Below are 11,793 nucleotides of genomic sequence, written 5' to 3'. Positions count from 1 at the left end.
CCTTCCAGCCCAGAGTTCCACCTTCCAGCCCAGAGTTCTGCTTCCATCTTAGAGATCCGCCTTCCAGCCCAGAATTCCACCTTCCAGCCCAGAGTTCCACCTTCTATCCTAGAGATCCGCCTTCCAGCCCAGAGTTCCACCATATAGCCCGGAGTTCCTCCCTCCAATTTCTCTGCATCCAGGAGCTCTAGATGTCCTGTGCTCAGACCTAATGTGGGTGCTCTGTGCTGTTTTCTTAGAATATTTCCTGTCCCTGGTGAGGTCCTTCCCAGGCTTATACCTTCACTGACTCATTGATTGGAGAAGTCATGGGTCCCTTAGGCCCAAGAACCTGTCCTTCCCTATCTGTGAGCCCTTTTCAACCTCACTTGTTGGAAGTCCTTCCATCTTCCTTTTGACCACCTTTTCCTACTTGATACTTGTTTATTCTTCAGTGGAAATTGTTTACTGTCCCTGTTCTCCATCCCGTTCTCATATGCATTACAGATTCTCATCTCATGTTCTCCCTTAGGTTATGGGAGCTCCTCAGGAAACAGCTTGCTTTTCTGTCTTAGCTAAACAGCTGCACAATCTCTGGCAGTGTAGGAAAGCCTAGACATTTGTTGAGTGACCATGCTTTCTTTAGTATCTACCTTAGGACAGAGATGGGTTTTTGTCACCTGAGCACTGCTGATGTTTTGATGAGTGAATTCTTTGCTGTGGGAGTTCTGTCCCAGGCCTTGTAGGGGGCCCTGTAGCACTGTCCTCTCTTCCTCCATCTGTGATCATCAGCATGACTGCTGACACATCAGATGTTCCCCAGGGGAAGGGAAGTGGAGCCGAGGTGTGACCAGATGCTCATGAATGGCTCTCTACAGGGGGAAGTGAGTCCTGAAACCCCCTTGTGCAAATGTCTCAGGGAGCAGCACCTTTGATGCTCTCTGCTCACCAAGTACTTTGTTCTTTGCTTTCCTCCCTATGTCTGCTGGACACTCCTAAAGAACTCTTGAGGAGACTGTCTATAGCATTGTGCTCTCCCTGGCGCAGCGGTGTGGCGTCTCCCGCTGGGAAGTCTTCATGACGCACTTGGAGTTCCTGTTCACTGACAGCGGGTGAGTGCCACTTCCCACACAGGTCACGGATGTCTGTGTGCTGTGTAGAGGAATTTTGCTCCTTCTCAGCTATAGTAGGTGCATATTCTATACTGATATTCTCATAGTACCCTCCTAGCTTTTGTTTTTCAGTAGCTTTGCATTAAATAATTTACTCTTCACTATGTGTTTCATTCAGAAGTTTTTGCTGGGATTCTGTTCCCATGTTGAAAGACATGATATAAGAGCAGGTGTTATGGCTGTCTTTGGACATACAGTCCACAGTGGGGAAGATAGTGACTGAGTGATGGTCTTAAGTATGAAATTAAAACTATGAGCCCTATTAAGGGATTTGACACCTCAGGGTCAAATTAGGGGGACCCCTCAAGAAGTAGCACCTGAACTGTACAGGGTTCAGAGGTGGTTTGAGAGTTCATGTTACAGCAGCCCCCGCTGTGTAGTTTGAACAGGGCAGAAAGAGCTTTGCTAGGATGGGCAGAGGTGAGGCTCTGGGAGGTTGGATGTGGTCATGGGTGGAGCCCACTGGGTTAAATATGTCAGCCATGTAGAAGAGAGTGAGGCCGGAGGATGTAGACACACAGGGTGATTGAAAAAGAGCGTGAAAGCCTACATTTGAAAAAAGTGTAAACACAGTGCCATCAATTTCCCTCAAAATTCTCACTCTTATTTCAAAAGTACCTGGCTAGTTCTGGAAGTCCTCTATCTGAGTGTGTATAGGAGGTTTAATAAAAAATACCAGCTGTAGTCACCAGATCTGGCACTGTGTGACTTCTTGCTCTTCCCCAAGTAATAATGGCCATGAAAGAGAAATGTTTGGAATGCAGTGAGGACCCTGATGCAGCCAGGACCGCACGGCTAAGGACCGTCAGGAAACAGGACTCCAGAGCAGTTGCAGGTGGTGGGGGTGCTTGAAGTGACAGGAGGATTTTGTGGGGATTTATGGCAATGTGTCTTTCACTCTAAGAGATGTTAAAAACTGAAGCATACACCATACTTTGGTCACACCTTGTGTATGCATGCAGCATGTCTTTTTGATGAAATGCTTTGTGTACCTCGGGACTCTGTTAGCAGGAGGTCAGCCCTAGATACACAGATACTCCTTCTGTGAAAGAGCTCCATCTAACACTTTTCTTTATAAGGTGGCCTGACTCAGGACTTTGTTCTAGTAAAGCAAAGTGCAACATTGCAAGCTAATACCTTAAGTCGAGTGAATTCACTACAATTCCCTACACTGTGAGGGGAAGGGAACAGTGCTTTAGTTAGGCAGTATGCTAAGTGTGGCAGTACTTCCTGTCCTCCTCCTGTCAAGACAGCAGGCAGCTCTGAAGGCTAGGTACTATGTCCTATACCTTGATGGACATGGCCTCTACCTTCAGCCCCTTGGGTGTCTCCCATGAGACTGTTTTTGGTAAGCAGAGGCCATGGAGTCAGACATAGGAGAGAGTCCCCATTCCAAACTGCTGCCCTCTTTAGGAGTAACACTATTTCATTATTTCAGTGTTATGTTGTAAATTAAAATGGAAATACAGGATTAGAAAAGATTCATTTAGAGTAGGGATGTTTCACATAGATACTGAGGCATAGGTCTTGCTAATGTGTTAAAGTTGGGTCTCATGTGGAGGAAACCCCACCCCTGAGCCCACTCCCTCCCATGCAGAGTAACCTTTTCCTTCACCTAGGGGAATTTGAGTGAATGAAGAAGAATCTTTAAATAATTTTTTGCCTTCTACTACTATAAGTCCTTTGGATGCATGCTGTTCTTGAATTACTTTTTGGGCTGATGGGCGACTTGAAGCCATCACAGAACACCTTCATTGGGGATTTGTATGTTAATTTATTCCATGTGCACTGAGTATGGCTAATGCCAGCTGTTCTCTATAGTTGATCTCCTAAAGCAAAATATCCATCGTACTTGTAAGCTGCCTTGCTGCTAAAACTGGGTTCAGAAAAAAGCACTGAAACCATTTTTAAGGGTAAACATTAAATTGGTTAGTGAAAAGTTGACATTGTTTTCATGGTTTCTCTTCCTATTCTCCTCTCTTGCTACTTGTTCTGAAGGGAAAATAGCAGCTTCTTTCATGGAAACTGTTAAAATTGATTATTGATCACTGGCATCTATAAAAGACCTGAGCACATTGTAACTTACTGAAAAGGGAGGTAGGGGTATTTATCATGTGTCAGCAAAGGTATTGCAGTCTTGACAAGGTACTGAGGCAACCTGGATTGTAGGCACAGGAGAGAGAGTGGGTGGGCTGAGGAGGAAGTCATGTTGATGGAGATTGATTTAGAAGCAGGCCAAGCGCAGGTGAATGAAATAAAGTGTTACGCTCCAGCCATTGCCCACTCTGTAGCTGAGCCAGTCCTCTGCACTGTTTATCTGGGTGTCAGGAGCACTCTATCGACTGTTGCCTTCAGGAACAAGTCATAAGAGAGGAGAACAGGAAGAGAAACCATGAAAACAATATCAACTTTTCACTAACCAATTTAATGATTACCCTTAAAAATGGTTTCAGTGCTTTTTTCTGAACCCAGTTTTAGCAGCAAGGCAGCTTACAAGTACGATGCATATTTTGCTTTAGGAGATCAACTACAGAGAACGGCTGGCATTAGCCATACTCAGTGCACATGGAATAAATTAATATACAAATCCCCAATGAAGGTGTTCTGTGATGGCTTCAAGTTACCCATCAGCCCAAAAAGTAATTCAAGAAGGACTCCTGTCTTTGGGTGGGTGGTGGTGTGGCTGCTTCGCCTCTGGGAGTGATGGGTGCTGTGCATGGGGTGCAGTGAGCAGCATGCGCTGGAGTCCAGTGGATGTGGATCTTGGTAACCCACTTCCCTGTGTTGCAGCTCCTGTCTGCACGCTAACTCCCGGCTCTAATTCTCTGGCGTCCTTCAGTGAGAATCATCTAAGCCAGGTCACACTGCTTATTCCTCACACCCCCACATCGCAACAAGTCAGGACTCTGTGTGCATGGATCCTTCAGCACTCGCACCCAGAGCAGCTGCAGTGTCCAGGGCGCCTTCTCAGCCAGGCCTGCTGCCTTCTCATCCTGGTGCTTCCATTCACATCATTTCTGTTCCATTCCTCTCTGCAATGCCAAACTCAAGTTTTGCTTTCTTTAAGCTTTCTGTTATCACCAGTTGCCATCTCCTCTGAAGCCATCGTTTTTGTCGCTCTTACTCTTAATTGGGATATTTGTGTCCTGTGACAGTGCATGCCATTGATTTTCACTATTATTAATTCCAAGTGTTTAAAACTCCACTGGATTTTTCGAATCTACATATAAATCCTGTGCTCTGAATCCTTATGTACTTCCCAGAGCAGGGCACCATGAATGAGAGGGCACCCTATTCTTTTGCTTATCTACCTATCTGTGAAGCATTCATGAGACACAATCAAATGCCTCCTTCATGCTGTACCCTGGGTCTTGGTGTACAAAATAAAGGTGAAGAGGGTATCATGTTCTGTGCTGTAGTCAGCTGCCCTGCTCTAGTGAGGAGGCAGACAGGTAATCAGTAGTGAAAAGGCAAGGGTCAGGTGCCAGTGGGCAGTTGGGCAAATTTTTGTAGACCATGGGACACATTTATATAAATGTTTGAATTGTGTCTTAACTCACAAGGAAGATTTCTCTTAAAGTGAAAAGACCATTTTCATCAATTGCTTGATATTTTGACTCTATAATTGTCCCTTTTATCCTTGGTATTATTACACTCACAGAAGTTTTAAAACACAATGTATATTAACTTTATGAAGACTTGACTTTTGGTACCTTCTAAAAATACTAACCCTTGGAAACATAGTATTTATCTGTTCTACCTGATATGCCATTGCTTTTAAACCATAGGGGACCCTGGGGTTGAGGGAGGGTAGCTGAATGGGGAAAATAAAAGAATTGAGTTCTGGAGTGTACAGGTACAAATTCCCTATGAAGACTGCAATCATTATGTATATCTAAAATGTACCAGTAAAATAATTTTCTTTGAAAAATAAGTAAACCACAAGAAGCCTGACCCCGGTCCTCAAGTCTCGCTGTGGCCCTGTACTTCCAGCGGCTCCCCAGAAACATTTCTCAGCTGAAACACTTCTGCTGGGGGAAGGGTGGCTGGAGAAGTCTGGGAAATTGCTCCTGTCCCAGGAGAAACACTGAGCCAAAAAATCAACCCCTCTGTTCCCTCCCAAAATGCCAGACAGATCAACCAAACAGAAATACTGTAGTACATTTATAACAGGTGATCAACTTACTACACCCAGGTGAATTAAACTAGCATGGTGCTGGGTGCAGGGGCCCCACCTGAGGGTTGTTGCCAGCAGCATAAAGGCAGAACAGGAGAAGCTGTTGAAATGCTGTTAGGCATGCTGTTTGGAGAAGCTGCTGGAAGCTGCTAGTTCTGCTAGTTCTGCTAGTTCTGCTAGTTCTGCTAGTTCTGCTAGTTCTGCTGGTTCTGCTGGTTCTGCTGGTTCTGCTGGAGGATCTTGTCATGTTGGCTTTCCTAGTGAGCTTTGGCAAAGCTTGGGTCATCATCTTGAGCATAGTTTCCTGACTCTGGAGGGGAAGATGGTGTACCGCTCAGTCTCATGAAGCTTGTCGTATTGGCTTTCCTGATAGAAGCTCAGCTTTCCTCATTGGTGGAGGAGCTTGGGACCTCACTGTTTTTGAAGACAGCTGTGGTACTTTTGGGGAAGCTCTGGTGCTTACCTTGAGCATTGCTTTGTGGCTCCAGTTCAGATCCCTCAGCTTGCTAGCACAGATCCTTCATCCCATAGGCATAGACGTCCTAGCTTCCATCACTGACCTTTGGGCCTTTCCAGCACAGATCCATGAAGCAGGCCTGCATGGGACTTTGTTGTGGGCTCTAGATCTTCATTTGGACTGGTAGGAGGCATTGCTGTGAACTCTAGGCCCTTAGCCGGATTCTTTAGTATTTAGTGTGTGGATATATTTCCTGCACTTGTAGTAATGTGGTTCTTGTGTGATTCATTAAAAAATACTATTATAAAATGTGTTCTGTACTGTATTGTTCACCTTGCAAAAACCCCAAACTATGACAAATATCTTGGGTTCTTTCTGCCTCAGATAGATCAGCCTTAAGATCATCTTCTTATATCACACTGCAGAGACATGTGTGAAAATACCAAGACACACCTTTCATTCAGGTGGCACTTGTATAGATAATTCAAGTGAAAGTACAGTTATTTCCCTTTGCTGTTTGATTTGACAGTAAATTGGAGTTTATTGACTATGAATCAAGACTCTTAGTGGCTGTATCTTTGATTAGGCATGAAAAAGCACTGGTAAGAAGCAACCCTTCTTCCTGGTGAACAAACAAACAGGTCCTGTTGTGGAAGCTCAGCCCTCAATCTCTGACTCTTCCTTTCAGTTTGCCCACTGCTGAAATTGAGAAGCGAGCCCAGGCCCTTAACCTCTTTGAGACTCTGAAGATGGATCCAGAAGCCTTTCATAGGCACATGGCCAAGTACATCTACCCCACCATCGGTGGCCTGGACCATGAGAGGCTGCTGTATTATTTCACTCTTCTGGACAGCTGTGGCTGCGCAGAATTGGGGAACCTGGCCCTGAAGCCTGAGACCCACATACGGCTGCTGAAGAAGTTTAAAGTTGTCGCGGCAGGTAGGCTACTCGTGCCCCTCCCTTGAACACAGCCTTTTCAGCTCCATTTGGGGGTTTCCCTCCTGTCCGCAGCTGGGTGATGCTATGGGGGGACAGACCTGAAGCCAGGAGTGTGGAGCTGATCCACTGAGATTCATCCTGCTGACTCCAGTCATAGGTGAGGAGTGAAACCCCAGGAATAGCAGGAAGCAAGTGAAAGTCACACAGCAGTCTCGGGAGATTTGGTACTAACACCTACTGTTGTACTAGCTTTTAATCTGCTCCCGTCTCTTATATTCTGTTTATGAGGTATGGTCTGAAAATACAGTGAATGTTTATATTTTAAAAACTTATACAACCAGGTATGATGGTGCACACCTGTAATCCCAGCACTCAGGGCCTGAGGCAGGAGGACAGTTGTGAGTTTGAGACCAGCCTGAGCTATATAAAGTGAGCTCAAGGCCAGCCTGAACTGTATAGTAAGACCCTGTCTCAAAAACAAAAACAAAACCCAAAACTTACAGTAAAAGACACATTGCCAAGAAAGGTGAGGTGTGTCAAGCGAGGGGGAATAACTGCATTTTGAGGAGATCAGTGGCAGTGTGTCTTTTGCTGTAATAAATTGTTTAAACACAGTGTATACACACACACATATATGCATATACACATATTTGAGACACTCAGCAAGAGTCCTTTTGGTAGAATTTTACTTCAGTGGAGCCTACTTAAAATGTGTGTACAGTAAGTGTTGGAATCTTTAAATAGATGTATCCTTAGTCCTGTAACCGAGAACCAAGCTCTTTTAACAGAGCTCACAGCTCCATGACGCTCCATAGTTGTGAGGCATGTTGAGTCTCCACATGTGATATTCACAGCAGTTATGAGAACACCTTGGACTGATCAGCTGTTTCAGGAGTAAGGAGTGTGAGTTACTCCCTGCCTTCCAGCACCTGGGAGACACCAGGGAGGGGTAATGAATACAGTGTAGTTTAGTGGAAAATGTACAAGCCATGGGGAGTTAGGCAGTACACAGCCACTGCCTTCCCTAGGAAACGGAGGCACACAGAAGCACCTGACCTGCCTCGGCCACATGGGGGCAGGGCTACTCAAGGACAGGATCTTGGGTCTTCACCCTCCTGTGTGAAGCCAGGCTATGCAGGAGAGGCTGGTGGGTGGGGTTTTCACCCAGCCATGTAGAGGGTTGTGTGTGTTGGGAAATGTCAGTCAGTGCATGCTGGACTGGACCACTTCTGCTCTCTTCCTCTTTCTGTTCCCAATAGGTCTCAACTATAAAAAGCTGACAGATGGAAGCACGAGCCCTCTGGAAGCCTTGGAGCCTGTTCTTTCAAGTCAGAACATCTTAGCTATCTCCAAACTTGCTCCCAGCATCCCAGAGGAGGATGGAGGGATGCTGTCCCCAAGCTCATTGTATGCTGTCTGGCTGCAGAAACTGTTTTGGATGGGGGACCCTCACCTGGTCAAGCAGGTCCCTGAGTCCTTCCCGGAGTGGCTTCGTGCCTACGATGTCTGCGTGAGGTACTTCGACCGCCTGCACCCAGGAGACCTCATCACTGTGCTGGATGCAGTTACATTTTCTCCAGAAGCTGTGGCCAAGGTAGTGTCAAAATTTCTTGAGTCAATCATAGACCAAGTCCTTTAAAATAAGTGAAAATTTGCTCTTGTATTCTATAGGATTGCTTTAATTTCTTTTCTTGAAGTGGAAAATAATTGGAATTGACTTTTATTTATTATTTTTCGCTAAGCATGGTGAACAGTAGGGAAAACATTTTTCTTTATTACAGAGGTACAGACAGTAGTGCTCAGATAGGTCTGTGCTGATTTATGTTATGAGACATGGTTCTCAGCTGTCATCTCACAGCAAACACACCAGTCATTCTTTCCCTGTGTCAGATGTCTGGAAATGCCTTGGCCTAGCCCATTTCCCTTTTTTTAAAAATTTTAATTTTATTGAGAAATACGAATGAGACATTTTCAAAGCTGATTAATAGAACAGTTTTGATAAGCAATACATTGTACATTGTTATCTTCTTAGAGTTTATCCATAGTTCAATAAGCAGACAGGATATCCTGTCCCAACACTATTAGTACACCTCTTTCTTCTCTTTGAATTAAGCAAAAGTAGCTATATATCTATCCTATTTTGTATATAGAAATACAAAATGATCTTTCCTTTGTATTCCTTTTTTTTTTTTGTTTAGTCCTGTCAGAGGTGGATATTCTATTGGCATCTAAATACTATAGGTGTTTGAATTCAGCTAAACAATCCAACACTGTCCAGCAGTCTATAATATTAGTGGGTTATCCTCAGAAGTTATTGACTTGGGCCTTTTATAGCTCATCGTATTAATATGGCTTTACTTTATATACCTTGTTTTTATACTTTTCTGCTGGATGGTTAAGACCAAGATAAAGCAAGACTTATATGACAAATTTAACTTTTGCATCTGATAAGGTCAGTCAAGTCCCCTCAGGATTTATCCTGTAGCCCTGTACCACACTTTGTAGATCCTTTGTCAGTGTCAGCCATAAGGATGAGTCACGGTCATTGCTTGACCAGTTTGCTCTCTGTGAAAGCCTGAGAGAATGTTTTTTCTCTCCATGTGACTCTCTCCATAGCCCAGTTCTCTTTACTCAGCACTCAGGTGTTACATTGCCTTTGGCTGTGTTAAATTGAATGCTTATAGGTGTCCATCAAGGGCTGGGCTGTGGTCTGGTGTGAAGCGCTTGCCTCCTGTGCTTGTGCCTGGGGGCCCCGGCACTGGAAATGAACCTGTAGGGATGCTGGACGAAGTGGAAGACAGGACATGTGATTGTCCACAGGAGCATGGTCAGGGCTTTGTGCTCAGGGCTGGGCTCTTCACTTCACTCTAACATCTGCTCCTGGTCCTCAGTGAAGTATGGTCCAGAATAGATGATGTGAGAGTGGGTGCCACAGTGCATGCCAGTCAATCTCAGCACTCAGGAGGCTGAGGCAGGAGGATTGCTGGGCTACATAGCAAGACCCTATCTTAAAACAACAAAGAAGTTTGAGCACATTCTCAACCCCTAAGCTAATGTTAATTTTCCACTTCCAAATATCACCAGCAGCCTGAAAAGGTACAGTGCAGTTGGCTGTGTTCATAGGTGCACTCTGCTGCAGAAAAGATGCTTAGCTGACTCATTTAATTACTGTGTGGTCCTTATAGCTCAATAGACTAATCCGAACGTAGACGTCTCTTCACTGTGTGCTACTCTCAGGAGCTGGTTTTCCTTCAGGCAGGTAAATTGTAGAGTGGTGAAACAGCTATATTAAAAATGAATTGTATACCTCTGTCATTTTACTACTTAGGAAACTTTCTATTTCCTGATGAGAAAGGAGTTATATAAAGTTTAAGTAAGCTCCGTGTCTGAAACCAGCTGATGCTGTCCTCTATTAGAGAATAAGCATCAACGTAACAGTGCAGTGTGGCGCACCCATCGAGGGCATGCTGGGAATGGAGTACAGCGGGATTTGTTCAGCTCTGCGGATACCAGGTGTTCTCCTAGCTTGCACACAGTGTTGAAATGTAAAGCAAGGATCACCTATTTGTGCCCAGTGTGCAGATGTCAAGTGTTGTCTCCACATTTGATCTGGAACCAGAGTTTTAGCAAAAGCTGGAAGGAAGCTCCTCTAGTACATGTGACAAAAATAGTAAGCAGTGGTTCAGGTATTAAGTTTGGAGAAGACCATCCCAAACCCAATGTAATGTACTCCTGGCATTGGCCACTCAGGTGACACCTGTATTGGCAGACTTCTGGGGAAAGTGCCTGTGGGTGACTCGTGCTGAGTAGGTGGGAACTGGTCTGCAGGATGCTTGGCTGTGGTGCTCAGGTAAAAGGGAAGGGAGCATGGGCTCGCGGGTGTTGCTAGCTGCAAATCTCAGCTGCCTACTTGGCTGTGTTGGGTTGGAACTGTGCTCCTGTTGTCTGTCCAGTTCTGCAGGTAGAGACATTTTCAGGTGCAACAGGACAAGTTGATTAGTGGGTGAGAAACCCAGAGACATGAAGGAAGGGGACAGGAGCCCATGAGCACTTGCTGGGTCCAGACATGGTTCAGGCAGGTATGGGGTGCTGTGTGTCCTGACCTCTGTGTTCTTTTCCACCTCTGTAGTCTGCAGAGAAATGCATGGGAACGACTCAGTCACTTAGGAAATGCAGAAGTTGGCCAGAATCCTTTAAAAGCTCTCGAAGGCCTCTGGCATCCACCTGGTGCTCCTCAGCTGGAGTCCTTGGCGTTTCCACTTGCCTCCCCAGCACCCCTGTGTGTTGTCACTGTGCATAGAAAAGCTTCTGCTTCTGACCAGAGCCCCTGGCTCTCTCCAGGTGGAGCAGAGCAGCTGGCCTTTCCTCCCTGTGTACCTTTCCTTCTCTGTAGATCCACCTTGATTCTGCACTTGGGAGCCCAGGAAAGAGCACAGGGTGTGGTGTTTCATGTTATGCCTGCTCAGAGCCTTGGTTTTTTTATTCTCCTTTTTCTTCCTTCCCTTCTGAGCTGGGTCTCGCTGTGTTGCAGGCTGGCCTGAACTCATGTCCTTCCTCTTGGGCTTCGAGGAGCTGGGATGACAGGTGTGCGGCGGCACACCCCACTCACAGACTCTTGATTTGAGTCCTTGTTTCTGCCCTTATCCCATGCCCAGGCATAAAAAAATGTGGGAGAGTACATTAATCTTAAAACCATGATTTGAGTAAAGATGGAATTTATTTTTCAGTCAGGGACTGTGCTCTAATGGGGTCTGTGCAGTGCTGATACTATTTCTAACTATGGACGAATATATCTTGCACTGTAATGAGTAATCAGTGCCTGAGGCCTATGTAGAAATGTGTAGGTAAAATATATTCCTTAATTCCTTGGAATGTGCCTTTTTATTTATTTATTTTATTTTTTATTTTTATCATTTTTTCTTTATTTACAAAATCTCAAAACAAGATTTTAGGAGAGTAACAATGGTTAGTACATTGTGTATTGTTACTGCCAAAGTAGTTTTTCATATTGCAAGATATAGGCAAGAAATAATAAATAAACAACATAGGTACAAACCTCTGTTTTTTTT

At 45.0% G+C, this 11,793-nt stretch overlaps 1 protein-coding gene across 3 annotated transcripts in view; it reads left to right on the top strand.

The window, feature by feature from the left end:
- The window catches only part of Nbas (neuroblastoma amplified sequence), a 244,270-nt gene that overhangs the window by 169,825 nt on the left and 62,652 nt on the right, over positions 1 to 11,793 (top strand). For all 3 annotated transcript variants that reach the window (XM_023702419.1, XM_023702418.1, XM_023702420.1), the window contains exons 42-44: positions 981 to 1,091; positions 6,474 to 6,724; positions 7,984 to 8,318. In XM_023702419.1, coding sequence (XP_023558187.1) covers positions 981 to 1,091; positions 6,474 to 6,724; positions 7,984 to 8,318 — 697 coding nt within the window. The remainder of the gene's footprint in view (positions 1 to 980; positions 1,092 to 6,473; positions 6,725 to 7,983; positions 8,319 to 11,793) is intronic.

Source organism: Octodon degus, unplaced genomic scaffold, assembly GCF_000260255.1.
Source record: "Octodon degus isolate 3935 unplaced genomic scaffold, OctDeg1.0 scaffold00151, whole genome shotgun sequence".
In the NCBI taxonomy this organism is placed as follows: Eukaryota; Metazoa; Chordata; class Mammalia; order Rodentia; family Octodontidae; genus Octodon; species Octodon degus.
The sequence above is the reverse complement of the archived record's forward strand: the minus strand, read 5'-3'. Positions and strand labels throughout refer to the sequence as shown.